General features: G+C 32.6%; 1 protein-coding gene across 6 annotated transcripts in view; it reads right to left on the bottom strand.

The window, feature by feature from the left end:
• The window catches only part of LOC118183304 (dynein axonemal heavy chain 2-like), a 405,957-nt gene that overhangs the window by 304,804 nt on the left and 82,625 nt on the right, over positions 1 to 18,528 (bottom strand). For all 6 annotated transcript variants that reach the window (XM_085822262.1, XM_085822261.1, XM_085822260.1 and 3 more), the window contains exons 9-12: positions 14,781 to 15,032; positions 14,206 to 14,502; positions 8,443 to 8,678; positions 4,428 to 4,626 (exon numbers count right to left, since the gene is read on the bottom strand). In XM_085822262.1, coding sequence (XP_085678388.1) covers positions 4,428 to 4,626; positions 8,443 to 8,678; positions 14,206 to 14,502; positions 14,781 to 15,032 — 984 coding nt within the window. The remainder of the gene's footprint in view (positions 1 to 4,427; positions 4,627 to 8,442; positions 8,679 to 14,205; positions 14,503 to 14,780; positions 15,033 to 18,528) is intronic.

Genomic DNA, 18,528 nt, shown 5'->3' with positions numbered 1-18,528 from the left:
TACAATTTTATGCTGATCAAATAATATTCTTATTATAGATATATTATTCTTATCACCTAATTCACCGAATCTTAACACAATCAAGAACTTGTGGCATCTATGCCAAGACGAGTTGCAGCTGTTTTGCAAGTCAAATGTAGCGTAACTCGTTATTGAGTAGGTGGTCATAATGTTTTGGCTCTTCAGCGTATATACAACCTTGGGCTTCTTGAAACGGTTTCTTAATAAACACATTTCCCCTGCTATAATTTGTTCTAGCTCATTTGTGGGCCCATTAGGTTTATTTTTGAACATGAAACATAAAAAATCATCAATGCTCTCCCAGGACACGAACTCTGGGCTTCGAACTGCTTACTGGATATGCTTTTCAATTACACCACACAATTTTCGATAAAAAAAAAGGGGACACATATAAAGAAGGACTTATCAGAAATTCAGTGTGACTCAGCTCTAAACCGAAAACTCAGAGAAGTGGGTATGTCCAAAAACTGATATTTCAAACTCTTGACTGCACAGTTTCCAAATTTGCATCTTATACGATTTCTACGTTCAGTAGCAGGTATCAGCGTCAACAGCTTTTCTTACTTAAGAAGAGGATTAGGTCTCCAACAAGATCTAGGTTAAAAAGCACTCATCTGAGCTCTGTTCTGAAAGCAGCATGTTTCTAAACATCTGAAAGGTGGTTGCAGAAAAAGATAAACTATAGAAGTCCGTCGGTAACAAGGAAAAATATCGACAAGAAAACAACATAAGGCGAAAATATCGTCTTGCAAAATATCATGGGAGAAAACAGACCAAGGCTGTCGCAATTTTAAAACGTCGTCTTAAAAATTATCATGGTAAAAAATAAAGCACATAAAAACCATCGACATGACGACAACATCCTAGGCATGTATTTTCAGGCTTTAAAAGTTGTAGATGTACATTCATATAATGATTTGTGCGCGTAGCAATATGGAAAATTTTAACCTCTATAATTCATATTTTTGGATTAATTAAAAACATTTTTCGTGGAAAAAACAAGAAAGAAACTTAAACATTCAAACGCTAAAAATGAGTAGACAATTAATTCTACGTATAGTAGTTAATAGAGTTTTAAATTCATGTACTTAACTATTAAAGGTTCTAATTTAAATTAATGTCTTTTATAACGTCGTATTCGAAATTTTTCAAGAAAAATAAAGTCTAAAAAATTAGAAAAGGAAAGATGACTAATTCCATGCGGATTAATAAATAATTTTTTTGCTGCAAAAAATTTAAGAATTCAAAAACTAAAAATCAGTTAAAAAATTAATGTTACGTATAGCTATGCAGTTAATAGAATTTGAAATTGATTTTTTTTAATTGTTAAAAGTCATTATTTAATTAATCTCTTTTATAAAGCTGTACTGGCAGTTTTTCATCAAAAATATAGTCTAAACATATTGGAAAAAGAAAGATGGGTAACTGTATGAGATTATTTATATTAAAATTGTTTAATTAATTATAAAATTACGAAATTATTTTCTTCCAGCTTTATTCATTTGATAATCTTTTAGTAAAGAGAAAAAAAAAATTTTTTTACTTTATTCACTTTCTTAAACTGTCATCAGCATTTTGATATATAGTCTGCAGTTAATGGTTTAAAAGTTGATTCGTTAAGTTATGATGAACCACATCAGAGGGTAGCTACATAACATTTCAGTTGGGAAGTTCAATTCATTGAATTATGCCAAAGCACATTAGGCCTATCTGCTTAAGGGGAGAGATGTCTCTGTGGAGGACGTTCTCAGGAACTCGCTCCTATTCGCGCATACTAGGAAAACCACAAAAGACTCAAGCAGCCAGCTCGTTCGCTGGATCAAACTACCTGCATTCAGCGTCTTTACCCCTCGGTCACAAGAACTAATTTCAGGAAGAGAATGTTAAATTAAAATGCTTCGTTTTTACAACGTTCATTGAGAATACTCAAATCTGAAACTGTACCTAGAAAATTTAAACGCAGAATTTTTTAAAAATAATACATAATTACTGTGAACCCTCTGGACGATTATCTTCCTAAGATAAGCAGTGTTTCTGAGAACATAAATAAACGTAGATATTAAGCATTACTATTCGAAGATGACCGCATCCACGGAAGACTAAAAATAACATTTTAAATGGTCGGTTTAAAGAGCATTCTTTACATTTAATTTTACACTTAGACATAAGTAATTTAAAATATGAGTATTATTAGTAAATTGTAAATCATTTATTATCACTTATTAATCAATAATAAATTACTTATATTAATATATAACTTGTAATAAATTACTTAATTATTAATTTATTATTAGTAATACTTATAAGTAGTTTAAAGTACTAATAAATTTTTTCAAGTGAGCATTTCTTTCGCTTCATAATTATTTCGTTCCTGTTCTTATGACGGATGTATTTAAATTATTCTCAAAAGTCTGTTCTAAAAATAAAAACTGTTTGTAAATAAGTACAATGCATAATCTAACACATAAATTATGGATACATTTTGATTGCACACATTAACATGTATATTTCTTTTCCAGAAATAATTACAATTGTATATCATATATTTTTATGTTTACAAGTTAGGATAATTTGAATACGGTAAAGCAAATGTCGACTGTCAGCCTGAGAGAAAAGAAGTCCTCGTGAAGGTCATTCTTTGGATCGCATTCAAGTTACAAATGTGGAAATCCAATCATGGAAGACATTGAAAAATTTGTTAGCAATTTGATGCTAAGAAGACAGTGCAAAGAAAAATAACAGATTATTTTCCCAAAACTCAATAAATGTTTTGTTTTTCAAAAAACTTGAAAATTTTGTATTAATTTTCTTTAAGTTCTTGTGGATGTTTTTGTTTCATCGATTTTTATTAAATGCATGCATATATATATATGTAATAATAAAATTCCATAGTCAAGAATACACTTAAAATTCTAACTGTATGTTCTTTTCATTTTTAATGGCGAAGGTCTCTTATTTGAAAGTACGTGGAATTAAATCCACAGCCCCGTAGTCAAATTGTTTGTCCCGCCTTTTCTACACGTACAGTTATAGAATGTTCTGGTGATATTTAAAGCGAACTGGAATGGCTGACGAGGCTGACGTCATTTCTTGCCTTTCCAGAGGCAAGAAAAGAGCGGTAAATGGTAAATTCCAGAGGCAAGGACTCGCAAAGGAATATCGGGGTCTTTTCTTTAATGTAACGATGCAGTAAACTTAATACAAAAAATTATTAGTAATTCTTTTTTATTTACTCCGGAAATTTTTGTAACTGCTATTTCTCCTGACCAATAATAAATGGATCCTGTTTTTTAAACTTATCGTCTGATAATTTAAGTTACGACTACATCTATATTTCTTCACCAATCTATTTATTCCGGACAAAAGCTGGTACATCACACACATATATATATATATAATTAAAGAAAGGAGAAGAAACTAAAAAACCTTTGTGGTCAAGAACTTTTGCGCATTGAGCTGCAAAAATTAGAAAACGAGGTAAAAAGAGTATTCTTAGTGCTTGCGCTAAAACGTTGCTTTGATACTGTGGTTCTGTGAAAAAAATTTAACATAAGTAAAATAAAGTGCAATGGAAAGTGTAAACACTAAATAAACAATATTATCACTAGAATATTTATAAATAAAATTCATATCTAATTGTAAGTAATATGTTGATCAAAGTAAGGCAAACTTTAACAATAGAATAAAAGTGTGACATAAGACTTAAGGAAAAATAGAAAAACAAAAAAGCGGTAAATGGTAAATTAGCCCAATTCGAATCTCATTACTGACTCTTCAGGGGAAATTTATAATGATTTTCGAATCCAGCTAATTCCATATCGCGTTTCGTCGAAACAGACAATTGAAACTAAACTCTTTTTGAATATTAACTGAAAAGACTTAGTCAAAAACTTAAGTCTCAATTCTCTGTTTCATTATAGATCATTCCGGATTATGGGTGTCCGAATTAGCGACTTTTGACTGTATATAAACAAATGTACTCTAATAAACTTAATTTTGTTGAATATATTTTTTTCCCCTCAATATTGTTTAACACGAAAAAATATTTCAATTTCCTCAGTTCGTGTTAATCGATTTTCACTGTATTTTTTTTAAAAAATAAATCATTAAATGTGAAAATATCATATATCCTCTTATGGTCTACACTGTTATACGCTGATGACTATTTGGCCCACTTGAGATACTGAGTTTAACATGCTGTTGTATAGCTATTATAATTATTTATACTTTATTTTTATGAATTTATAGTATTGACTAAAACGAAAAAAATTAGTAAAAAAGTGCATAAGTTTATAAAATTTTATTATATGCATTTAGTATTTTTAATGTGTTTCACATTTAAATAAAAAGGATGTTTGTAACTAGCACAAATAGAAATTTTCAAATAAAAAATTTAACATTCATACCTGTGAAGATATATTAATAACATGGTGCATATAAGAATCTGAATTCAATCTTTTAAGCAAATTTTCAATTATAATAGTTTTTCCTGCACCAGTTTTACCAACAATTAGAACAGGTTTCATTTCTTTCATAAATAATGATAAAATATATTCATACTGAAGGGTCTTCTCAGTTGGTATCAACCAGTTCTCAGAATATACTCTGTTAAAATATAAGTAAATATAAAATAAATAAAATTAATTAAATTTTGAATTTAAAATACTTTGACTAATTGTATGCTATTAAGAATAAAATACTTAGACATAGATTAAACTGCAAAAATATTGTTATAGCTTCAGACAAATTCTTCATAAAGGAACAGCAAGGAGAAGCGAAATGCGGGAAAAAAACAGGTGAAGCATGATACTGTTTGAGTTTCTGCTATGAAGTCGCAGTGAAAGTTCTGACAGTGTGATGATGTGTGATTTAATTTTCGTTATTCAGTTTTATACTTGCTGCACATGCCAGTTAATATTCTCAAGAAATTTAATTAACAGAGGGAGCTAATACTGGACTTTCTCAGTTTCAGACAATGATAAAATACCGGAATGCAGATGTTTATGTCAAGTGTTTCAAAGACTACACGTTTTGCTTATAATTTTCCCAAATATATGTATAGTATTAGTAAACACATAGTAATAAATAAGGTTACATACAAGTGAAATAAGGAAGAAATAAGTCTTTGACCAGTGTAGTATCTTAATCCATTTCCTTTCGTTGTAATCTTAGGTTGAAGATGCAAATAAAATGGACGACCATGAGGATAAAAACCTTCTCATTTCTGCTGCTGTGTCTTACATTAGCCACGACTTACTTCAAAGAATAACACTGCGTCTACTGGACCATCCGTTAATATTGTTAAAGGTATTCGTGGTTCATTTGTTTACTATCGCAACTTCGCTAATTCGAGACGAGCAGATAAACAAAACAGAATTAAAGTTCTTACATTGATAAAGTGTAATCCAAGCTGCTGATGTAAGGAACACGATCATTATTAGTACACAAAATAACACATTTATTAGGCATAAGAAGTAAATAATATATAGAGATGATTACAAGCGTTGTTTACTGTCCATTGCATAACGCGAGAATGAGTCATACAAAGAGAGAGCGTTTCTCCTTCTTTTTGGATCAAGTCCAATTCCAGTTAGCGGGGATGAGGGAGAAATTAACGTCGGAGGGTGCAGCTTCATCGCTATCGTTATCAATTGCCCCACAATTTTTCACTCGATGAGCTGTTCCGTCCAGAGTAAGACCAATTCCTTTTAACAAATGGTTTTCCCCACGTGTAACATGTATACGAGCCAGTTTCCCTTAGAAAGTCCTCCACGAAGACATCCCTCCCCTTAGGGCAGATAGCCTTCGTGTGCTTTGCCATAACTAAATACACCTTTTAACAAAAATTCCAGCAGTAGGCGCTCAATCCCGGAACGAATTCTATTGTATGCTGGAAGAGTCCAAGATTTGTAGGTATGGTACGTGAAAGTAGGGATGAGCTAAGAGGAGAAAGGAAAAGGGATTTTGAGGGAACGGGCTCCTGCTATGGTATATAAACCTATGGTACCTATGGTATATAAACTTCCTTCTGCTTTAGCAATTCCTATGGTTTTATTTTTCTTCTTTATTCTGCAAATATCTTCTTCAAATTCGACTGTAAATCCTTTCCTTGCAATTTTTCGTACGGATATCAATCCTCCTTCTAGGTCAGGAACGTACAGAACATCCACGAGTCTTATTTCTATTTCGTTCTCTTCGTCATCTGTACAGTATAAGTATCCTCCTCCGATACCTTCGGACTTCATCTGAGTACCGTTAGCAATTGTTATTTGCTCAGTTTTGCTTCTATCCAATTTAGTGAAAAAGTTTATGTTATCGGTCATATGAAAAGTAGCACCTGAGTCAACTGACCAATTTGAGTTTTGAAATTTTCTTTCTCTGGTGACTTCGAACGTGTAATTCTCAGTCTTCTCAAGATCCTTATTTTTGTTTTCATCTTTGTGTGCATCCTCGTTTACAGCAACTTTCGTTTTCTGTTTATTTCCATAATTTCCTTTATTCGCTTGCTTTTCATTTTAGAAGAATGAGTTGCTTTCGTTTTTTTTTTTTTTTTTTTTTTTTTTTTTTTTCTTTGTGGTTGTTTAAGAATCGGCATTCTTTTTCTAAGTGTGCTAATTTTTTGCAATAATTACATCTTCGTTGATTCAAATGCTTGAATTTTGTGTCAAAATTCGTTTTGAAGACAGTTGTTTCTTCTGTTCGCGTGCCTTCTTTTCTTTTCTCAGGCATTCGTCGATGAGTTTCGTTTTTACGTATTCCAACGTTAGTTCTTCTTCTGGGCATGCTTCTAAAGCTGTAATAAGATTTTCGTAGCTTTTTGGTTAGCCGCTTAGTAATAGCGTTGCAATGTGACTGTCCTTTACTTTTTCACTGATTCCTCTCAGTTCGTCTATGATTTCGAGCATTTTATTGACGTGTTCTTTGAGTTTCTATTCGTTTTCTGCTTTTAACTAATACAGCTTTCTGAGAAGGTACAGTTTACTGGAAAGATTCTTTCCTTAATGTATTTTCTTTAACTCATTCCATATCTCTTTGGCTGTCGTTTTATTTCTTATGTGTACGATTTGATTGTCGTCTACGAGTAAACTAATGGTAGCTTGTGCTTGTTCATCTCGTTTTGTCCATTCGACGTTTATTTCTTTTGGTGTGTCATGTGCGATTAAATCCCATAAATTTTCCTTTTTCAGGATCATTTTAAGTTTGTATTTCCATACTTGATAGTTTTTATTGTTTAATTTCATGATCGAATATTTATTTTCGCAGTTAGTAGCCATTTCTGCTTCTGTATTTCGAATGCGCAGTACACAATTACGCAGTTTATTTAGTTTTTGAAGACAGGCTTGTCTTTTCCTTTTTCGGATTATCCAACGGTAATTTATGGCAGAGTATCTTTTCTGTTTGTATTTTTTATTCTTGATAGCTTATCTTGATATATTTTATGCATTTAGTTGAAGTAAACCTGCCCTCAGTCTCATAATCTAATGTTGAAGGTATTCGTGGTTCATTTGTTTACTATTGCAACTTCGCTAGTTCGAGACGAGCAGATAAATAAAACAGAATTAAAGTTCTTACCTTGATACAGTGTAATCCAAGCTGCTGATGTAAGGAACACGATCATTATTAGCACACAAAATAACACATTTATTAGGTATAAGAAGTAAATAATATATAGCGATGATTACAAGCGTTATTTGCGGTCCATTGCATAACGCGAGAATGAGTCATACAAAGAGAGAATGTTTCTCCTTCTTTTTGGATTAAAGTCCAATTCCAGTTAGCGGGGGTGAGGGGGAAATTAACGTCGGAGGGTGCAGCTTCATCGCTTCGTTATCAATTGCTCCACAAATATATTATTGCTAAAGTTTATGAGCATGTATTTTACAAATGTATATCTGAGAATGTATCTTTACTTAAACAAAATAATCAGTCTCCTTATTTCAGATACATGCATTCCCAGTAAAGTTTGCTGATTGCCTTTTGGAAATTAAGACATACAATATCTAATACTAATTACCTTGTTAAAACAAGGACTGATCATTTATATTAATTACTCACAACACACTGATTACTTTTTGGATATTACGGTACTAATTTAAGTTTAAAATCTAACTCACAGAAGAAAATCTGTCTGATACTGCATATCTTATCCTACTAAAGGTGCATATGTGAAAGTTTAATAACGTGGATTAACTATGGAAATATTTATTTATTTATTTATTTTTGGAAGAAACTTAGTCAGGGTTCTCTCTTATTTGTGCAGTTTGTCTCCATCATTTACAAATTTAAACAGTAGTAACAAATTGATACTAAGGAAATCAAATTTGTATTCACTTTATATGATTCAACTCACCTTTAAGGAAAATAATATGATCAATAATTAAAAAGAATAAACTTTATGTGTTAAAAAATAAATATACAAACCCCAAATGTGGCTCCCATACATCAGGTAATAAATTGCTCCATTTAAACCATTCCATATTGTTATCAAGGCCATAATCAAAGACAGATCCAAAATTAGGAAGTGACACATCTAGTTGCTTAATGTATGCAATAAAATATTGTTCATCCTTTTCATCAACAGTTATTCCAAGAGAATAGATTATTGACATCCAAAAAATTCTTGATATCTTTTCTTTTTGATCAGTTTCATCTGGAAGCTGCAAAATTATATACAGGTACAGAGTAAAATACTCCTTTTAAAGAATTTGAAATGAAAGAAAATAATACAAATAAATGTTTTATTTGTATTATTATAATGAATGTTATAATAAATGTTTCAGATTTTACCTACTATAAGAGGTTAATATCTGATGAAAGGTATAATTTAATTTTATATCACATAAAAATAACCAATATCATATGACAAAAGAATTGGATTTGTGATAATTATGCCAAATAAATAACACCTAAATAATAATTCAATTATGCCAATGCCCAAAAAGTTAACTGAATGACTATTTAAAAGAATCTATTAGCCTACACCTATACAAAAATGAATTTAAAGCATTTAAAAACTTATATTCAAAATATAATTCAATTCACAAAGACCCTGACCTAAAAACAAACTTTAATCACCCCATAAGAGAAAAACAATGATTTTAGAAGACCAGAAACATTATTGAAGTATTTGTCAAAATGTTATTGAAACCGACATGTTGTATATTACTTTTGAATCAATTCCAATTAAATTGGACAACAAAATATTGTACTCATTAAAAAGGAAATATATAAGTTTCAACCTATCCCCAAACACGCAGTTATCGTGGGAGAAAAAAAAAAGCAAGAAGAAAACATCTGGATATAAAACGTCGTCGAAAATTCAGCGGTTCAAAAACATCGCTGTTTTAAAATATCGCCGTAAAAAATACCGTGGTAAAATATAAAGCACCGATAAGCAATTGCATGAAAATAACATCACAGACATGTGTTTTTCAGGCTTTAAATTCGCATAATAATTTGTAAGCACAAATAGGAATGAAAAACATTTTGTCTCTTTATTTCCTGCTAATTAAAATTGGTATTTAATTTTGGTAACGGATTAGCTTTTAATTTAAAGTGGTGCTAATTTGTTCTTTGAATTTCTTGATTATTTTCAGGATTTTTTTAAGAGTTAAGGATTTCATTGATATGAGTTTTAACTGTTTTCACTTAAATTGGTCAATGATAATGATTAATCTTTTAAGGAGACATAACTATCCTTTATGGCCTGACGGAAGGATATGGGCCTCGAGTTTCCAACTATTTCATTCCATTATAATTGCCTCTCGTTTCTTTTCAGATGTGAATTATGAGTTTTAGCTTCTTCTACGAAGGTACTTTAGTTAATAAGCGTCCCCCCTCGGAGGAAGGTTATTCCCCTCATCCCAAACAGCTCAGCATGTGTAATTTATTTTGAAATTGGAAAACTGGTAAAATTCTGAGGTTTGTTTATTATTGCAATGGTTATTATATGCATTAAAGGAAATATAACCAAGTTTTCAGTAATACTTATTATTAATTGGCAAGTGATTGGTATAAGTCTTTTTTCTGTTGACTTCCAATGACATACGGACGTCTAGTATAACAAACAGAAAATAGAAATTTGTGTTTTTTGTAGTGTAAATATGCTCTATGTAAACTTAAACCTTGTTATTTTATATACTCGGTGTTACCGGACAATGTAGTATGCCAGTTGACATAATTAATGCTTGTATTTTTTCCAGAAACCTTGAAATATTTATGCTGTGTTAGTTTAAATGCTTATAAGAATGTGCGTTATAAAGTTTTCGGTATTGCATGAAAAAGTTATCAATTCTTTTAACAGAAAAATCGTGAGGTGGCCACCTCCCAAATAACTTGAAAGTATGTTAATTTACTTTATTACGGATACCAGTGTACACCAGCTGCCACTTGTAAACTTCTTATGTTAACTGTGACTGCTAACCAATTTAAATATACTAAATAAATAATATTTTAACTCAAAAGCCTGTATAATTTGTCGTTAATTTTTAAACTTATATTTTTACTGGTGTGGTGTGGTGTATTTAATTATAGCAAAGCACACTAGGGAGGACTTTCTAAGGGAAAATGGCTCGTATACACGTTACACATGGGGAAAACCACGAAAACACCCATGCAGCCAGCCCGTTCGCGGGATTCGAACCTCGGACCGAACTACCAGTGTTCAGCGACTTTACCTCTCGGCCGCTGGAGGGCTTATATTTTTACTGGACTAATGAAAGATTTATTTCATATTTCACAACGCAGTGGTTTTACAGTTCAGTAACCTTACATAGATGATTATTACTCACTGTTTTACTTGTTTACTTTAATTGAATGTCCTTTATGTTTTTTGTATACACTAAATTTCTAAATATTATATTACGATGAATGTACTATGTAACTACATACACTAAAAACATATAGCAGAAATAATTAATATTTTTTTGCTAAAAAATCAAGTAGTAAACTTAAGCATTTAAAAGCTGAAAGTGAGTAAAAAATTAATACTACATGTAGATGTTAATAAAATTTTAATTTTATGTACTTAACTATTAGAAGCCATTATTTAATTAATCTGTTTTATAAAACTGTATTATTAATCATCTTTCCTTTTCTAATTTTTTAGCTTATATATATCATGAAAAACTGCTAATGCAACTTTATAAAAGAGGTTAATTATGTAAAGATTTTTTAATAAATATGTACATAAATTTTAAACTATATTAACTGCTATACATAGCATTAATTTTTTATTCATTTTCAGCTTTTAAATGCTTAAATTTCCTTTTTGATTTTTTTCACACACACACCAAAAAAAGTGTTGATTAATCTAAAAGCATATGCCTGCTTGATTTCTTACCACGATATTTTTAAGTGAACCGCTTTATTTTCAGCTACGATGTTTCAGTATATCAAAATGTTTGCGTTTTCGCCTGCAACCCACAAAAACAATCTCGATAGATAATCTGCAGCTGCCTGTTGCCATAGAAGCGAGCCCTAAGCCTTTTTAATTTTACTTCTTCGGTTTGTTAAAAAGAATAATGAGGAGATAGTGGTTCACAGCATTACAGAATTTTCAGAAAATAACAGAGTTTGATATTTTGAGAAAATCTTATAGCCTAAAAAACTCATTACAAAGCTATAATTGAGAATCAGAACCTACAATAGAAGCGCAGTAAATATTGCTTTCAATCTCTTCATTCCCAGCATATTGTTGAGTATTTTTCTGACACTAGTTGTTACGTTATTTTCTTCTTTCACGTTCGTACGGGGTTCGTGTGGATTTGGAGTGAATAACGACGACACTTTATGAAGTATCGAAACACACTTTATTGGCCAGTATTGTCAGGACAGCTCCAAAAACACGTTTTAAAAGTCGTCGATGAACTACTATAAACACGTTGACACGATCAGCGACACAGCGTCCAGGTTATCAGGCTATCACGATGGAGACAGCTTCACGGCAAAGCATTCCCGACTCTGTACAGCTCCCGACTCTGCTTGTTCGTTCTCGGAATTCCACGTACTCTCGAGACTCTCCACGCTACAACTCTCGATGCACTCGACGACACAACACAGCACGGCTCCCGACTCTTCGGTTCAGTCGTTCCCGGAGCTCAACACACTCTCTCGACGATGCACTAACCGCGATACACTAAGAGACTCTTTCGATGCACTCGACGACCCACTCGACACTCGCTGTCCGGCTGTCAACTCGATTTACTTCGCGCGGACTGACTAACTCGAGACTAACTATGTCGCACTCTATGAAGCACACACTAACTGACTGCAGACCAGCAGGGTTTATATAGCTTTCGACTTGAGTTCGAGAACATTCTGGGCTAAACCGGTAAGAATTCGTTCCAGAAGGTTAACCATCCATCCATGGCATATAGCCAATTTTGTCGCCAAATGTCACCAAATGGGAGATTTCTCGCCAAATGTGGCAACTCTGCCTTCACTTGCCATTTTATGGCAACCTTAAAAAACCTGCTTTGCGAGGAAGCCATCTTACCGCGCCTGTACATTTCGTAACAATATCATATACAATATACTTCAGTTTCCCTTCATGGGCCTACCGTATCAAATGTGATATGGGCGGAAAATGTCCATGTCGGCCAACATACTGATATGCTGAAATGGAACATTTGATCAGAAATTTTAGAAATGGGGACACGATAGATTGCCATGACACTTAATTGAATGAAATGTCTTGAGTATAAACTTTGTTATTATGAGCATTATTTATTATCTTATTCCGCGAATATAAAATGAGCAGTACTAATAAGATGTTCTTCAGAGTTTAAAAATGTATCACATGAAAACTGCCTAAATATTTGAACATAAGCATACCAATAAGTTAAAACAAATACTGGTATTTGAATTCTAAAGTTGTACATAAATACAATCATTATTGTTAATGTTGTACTTTTACTTATTTTTAATTTTTTTTAATTGTAAATAATTAGATTTTTTATTTATATTATTAAAAAACATAAAAACATATTGTACGTACGTACGTACATATTGTACGTATGTGTATACAAATAATTTGATAAAAAGAAGGTTTTATTGAAAATGTTTCTGCATGTTAGATGTAATTGCCACACATGCCTCGGCCCAGTGATGTTAACGCTCCAAGATTGTAGGGTTTTCCTTATTTTGCATAACAAATTTATTTTAAGTTTCATACCTATTCTAGACTTCTCAACTTCCCCTCACATTCTCTCGCCAGGATGTAAATTTAATGTTAAGTGAAGTGCTTATTTAAACATATGAATATCTCAGTTTATTCAGAGCGTGTTTCGCTAGCCAAGCGCACGTTTCGTTATTTAACTGTTACGATAGTAAGCCTTTTGGCCTTATCAGATCTAGCCTCACGCTGGTTAGGTTCTTGTGAGTCCACCTCTTAGGCGTAACTTAATCGCTATCTTGCACTATTTATTTCAATTTATCTCACATTCTACGTTTTAGTTTCCATTGCAAGTTGACAGTGTTTTTGTAGCGCACGAAGACCATGCCTTTCTGTTAACTATTTTGAATTAATAAAGGGTTATTTTTACCCTTCGTCTTGGTCAGTAGTTTTATTCACGCCTGTGCAAGAATTCGCCAGGTCATTATAGGGTCTATTTTAGTTTATGCGGAACAAGAGAGACAGACTCTATAAGGTAATGGGCTCATTACGGGGGCGAGGTACTTAATGCCTGCTGAATAGGGAGCAAAATAATTAATAACGAAGCTTTAACTATCAAAATCATTATTATAAAGTATTATTAAAGTAATGTATAGCTTTATAAATTACATTACTGTTTAAATTTTGCATTAAAATTGGAAGCAATGTCAATTACAAACTATTTATAATATTTAAAAACAAGATTTTCTGTGATTCAAATAAATTAATAAAAATTCAACTCACGAAGGGTTTTAAATAATCAAAATCAAATATGTCTTTTGCTGTGTAATTATGCATTATGTTACAGTGCTGTGTACGCATGCTCGTTGCATAGTTACACATCTGCTAATTACAGAGCAATAAAATTTAACAATTTCAATAAGAGAATATAAAAAAAATAATAATAATGAATAGTAAAAAGCCTAGAGGAAAAAAAAAATTGGATACATCATTTTCCAAAATTTATAATTTATATACACTTTTGTATAACTAAAAGAGCTTCCAAAATTAAAAAGTAAATAAGTACTTACCTTTTTAATGAAAGCATCTACAATTTTACAAAATGATGAGATGTAACTGGGAGATGTTGAACACATTAACTTAAGACTTTTTAAATTACTAAGGGAAAAATCAATGACATATTCGAAATAAACATCAATAACTTCTTCCATCGTTTTCCTGACTGCATCATTTTCAATCTGCTGAAGCCAGGAGCAAATGCGTGTATTGCAACTAACAGTAGCAGTTCCATGATAAACAATTCCACAACGAGAAATAACACTAGGAGAGCAATGAATAATGTCGGTAGTCTCAAATATTACGGAAACCTGAAATTTAAATAATACAGTAATATGCAGCATTTTATTTTAATCTACAGGAAAATTTGTTGAAGTATGAATACAGTGACAAATACGTAAACTTTCAATACATTATCATTTATAATAAATATTAGTCCACTTATAGTTTAAAATAAAGAAGACATAATAATCGAAATTCTACCTACCTAGAATTTCGAAAATATACAATTCAAAAATAATAAAATATAAAAATAATAAATAATAAAAATAATAAAAGATTTAAGTAAAACACATGAAAAAAGATATACCTCAGGCAGCAGTAAAATCCTTTCTCCATTAGATACAGTTAAAACTTTACTGCTGTCCAATAATGCATGAATATTTCCAACCCATTTATCATCAATTGGCCCATCTAAAATTATCCACTTTTCCCTGATTTTTTCATTTCGATTAGCTTCCTTTAATACAGTTGGAAATAAACCATTTTGCCAAACTCCAGCAGCTTTAAAATGCCCAAATAATTCTTTATTTGAAAATGCCTTTGGATTCAAAAGATATGTCTGAAAAATAAAAGAGATTTTAACAAGATTTTGACAGAAATTAGTTTTAAAGCATGCTGCGAATGACTAGAACATTTACTCTGAATAAAAGAATTCCTCGTTAAAAAAAGTACTTGAAATGCTTGAGATATTTGTATGTCATTACTGCGAGGCACAATCATATATTGCACTCCAATTAGCATCATTCTTGTTCATCACATAATGACTGAATAAATGTTTTCAGTTATTTTACAGTGGCTTTTGTGTTTCTTATGTTTGACATGCTGATTATATGAAAGAATCTAGTTTATGTAGTTTACGATTGCCAGCTTATTTAGTTTTTACACGAAATTTTCAGTTAATTTAAAAAAATTGTTCTTTATTTTAAAAACTTTAGACACTAGGTATCATAATATTTTCAATTCCTGCATTTTGTCAATACTACTATACAACAGTGATAAATTAAAAAAATTATCAAAAGTTTTATAGTATTTAGTTTTACTAACAGTTATTTTAATTTTAGAGCCTTTTCTGAATTATTTTATTCCCCCTCCCATTTCCTCGCCAGGATCTAAACGAGAGTATTTAAACTGCTGAAACGAATAGGTTTAGACAGAGCCTGATTTCGCTAGTGAAGCGCATTTGCTACACTGCTGGCTATTAAAATTGCAACAGAGGAAGGAATGATCTGACTGTCGAAAGTCAAAATCACATGAAATGAAGAAGCTGAACTATGGAAATGGATTAGTATTTCAGCACATTTAGACGACGCAAGAGGGAGTAACGATATCTAAAGTACTGCATAAAAGAAAGCTTGTGTAGTGGATTTCTCATTCGGAATGTGCTTTATAAGTTTGGAGTTTGCTCAGAATATCGTGTTATGTCTCGAATGAGAAGAGGAAATGCTTACCAGCAAGTTTCGAAATTCTATACAGGCAGGATCTTTGCCTATCGAAATTGAAGATATCATTCCATGATATCGCTGGTCGCACTAGTCGACATCCAACCATGCGAATATGGAATCAACGGATTGCTGAGGTTCGTACTGAACGGCATGCTGCAGGATCTCAACGCCATCCCAGGACTAACGCCAGAGAGGGCAAACATATTATTAGGTCAACCCTACAAAACCGTACAAGCACGTCACGGACCATTGGAATGAAAATGGGTATGTTTGCAGCACGCCCAATATATCAACTCGTAAGGTATATCGGCGTTTGCAGCAGCGTGGACTATCAGCAGGGTGACCATGGCTTCGGCTTTCCTTGACAATGCTTGCATAGAGAGAGACGCCGACTCTGGTGCGCCAAACGACAAAGTTGGGTACAGGAGTAGCACACGATTGGGCCTTTTCAAACGAGTCCCGGTTCTACGTGCAGTATTCTAATGGCCGTATAAAAGTGTCTGGAGTGTTGGAGGAGCACGCACGATATCGGCATAGGAGCCCTGCACTTGGTGTGATGGTTTGGACAGACATTAGGTCCATGACACGCACATCTCTAGTTCGTATCGAACGTAATTTGAACGCAGAAGGGTACATTTCTGACATTTTACTTCCAGTGGTTGTACCCTATATTCGAGGCCCCCTAACGCCATGTTCCAATAAGATAATGAAAGATCACGTGTTGCACGTCGTCTTCTGACCTTCCTCGACACACAAGGTCATTGTTGTCCTGGCCTGCACGATCTCCAGATCTGTCATTCACTGAAAACATCTGGTTATGGGTTACTGAGAGACTGGCTTGCTACCCCTCTCCAGCTGATACGGTTGATGAAGTGTGAATCTGAAGCAGCATGGCATGAGTTGCCCATTTCTGTCATCCAAGCCCAGTTTGCTCCATGCCTAACGGTAAGGGCCAATTTAGCTGCCACGGATGACAGCTGTTTCAACTAATTTCGCACCCCTGTAAACCTCCAAAATGCTTACAAATTTAATCATTTTGTCTTCATGCCGTACTGTTTAAGTGCAATAAATATCTTTTTTGTATTTAATTTCCTTCATAGTGTTGCAGTATTAATGGCCAGCGGTGTATTTTGATCTCCGGCTATTAATCTTAGTAGCGGCTACGCATTCTGGCCATCTAGCTAGTATATCGCCGGTGTAGGTTTCTGAGTTAGCCTATTAGATTAAATTGAATTGTGTAGTCAAGCACTACATCTCTAAATTGATTGTTAAATTAACTTCTAAGTTCTCACCGCAAGTGGTCGATGTTTTGTGTAATAACATAAGTTTATACCTTCTGTTATAATTTGTGATAAATAAAGGTTCTTTTATACACCCTTTCCCCGCTGTGTTCATATCCACGCCTGTGCTAGAAGTCCGAAGGCTAACCCTCACGTAGATCTAGTGACCACTTTATGCTTGAAAACACACTAGATCTCACATTTCAATGCAAATGCAGGAAAGAAAACTGCGTATTGCCATATATCACTTTTCAATACATTTCAAAAATTGCAATATGAAATTAAGACCATTCAGATCATTAACATCTAAAATGTCATTCAAAGCTAACAGCTTTCTCACTCTTTGAGTTTATAATAAGCTATCTCACTACACGCTCTATGAGTATAAACTCAAAGATTATTTATCATTCATTAAATCTCCTGCTGTCCAGATAAATATACAAATCTCCCGGTTTTCAATTGAGTGCGAAAGTAAAAGGGAATTCTATAAAAAAAAAATTTTGACAAAAAAAAAAAAAAAAAAAAAAAAAAAACCTTAAAGAAAATGCAAGCAATAATGCTGCCATCTCTTAATCAAAATTAAACTGTGCAAATTCATCTTTTCCAATAATTTTTAGAATTTTTTCTGATTCATTTTTATTTCAAATAAAGTGTTTTAATTTTGTTACATACGCACATGTCCGTAATAGATTGAATGCACACAGAAGCAATGATAGCTTAATAAAATTTATTTTCCCCAGAGAGATACTTTACAGTTCTGAAAATTTTCCCAAAAGTACTCGTACAGCTTTTCTCAGTATGGTAGAACACAATCCGTAGTTACCACTTGAAACTACTAAGAACATTAAACACTAAACTCTATAAGAGGCCTCGATACCTAAGCACGCACAGTAATCTCTCAGTATTCTCAATTCTGAGTTAAACTCTGAATTGAAGTGAGAACTTCTGCTCTCTCTAACTTATACAATTTTCCACCATCTGCTAAGAAATTTCCAGTACCTTCGATTTCTTAAAATTACTAAAAGGCATAAAAAGTTACAGTTAAATATAAGACAGGATAGTTACTTATAGGGTTCACACCAACTGCAGCTATATAGAGAATGGAACAAAATGTCGCCAAATTTAAAAGCCTTTGGCAATTTCTCGCCAAATTTGGCGGGAAAATTAGTTTTTAAAAACATCGCGAGTTTGACGCTATTTTGCCAATCTGGCGAGAGAGCGATTAACCTTAATGTTAAATTGAAATCCTCTCTAATCTCCTTTTTCCAGCGAAGCTTCACAATTTTGAGGACGTTCATGTTATAATTTTAAACATAATTTCACTAAAATTATT

The sequence above is a fragment of the Stegodyphus dumicola genome, chromosome 8 (assembly GCF_044657685.1).
Source record: "Stegodyphus dumicola isolate Sdum_Otavi_A_Nest chromosome 8, ASM4465768v1".
NCBI lineage: Eukaryota > Metazoa > Arthropoda > Arachnida > Araneae > Eresidae > Stegodyphus > Stegodyphus dumicola.
The sequence above is the reverse complement of the archived record's forward strand: the minus strand, read 5'-3'. Positions and strand labels throughout refer to the sequence as shown.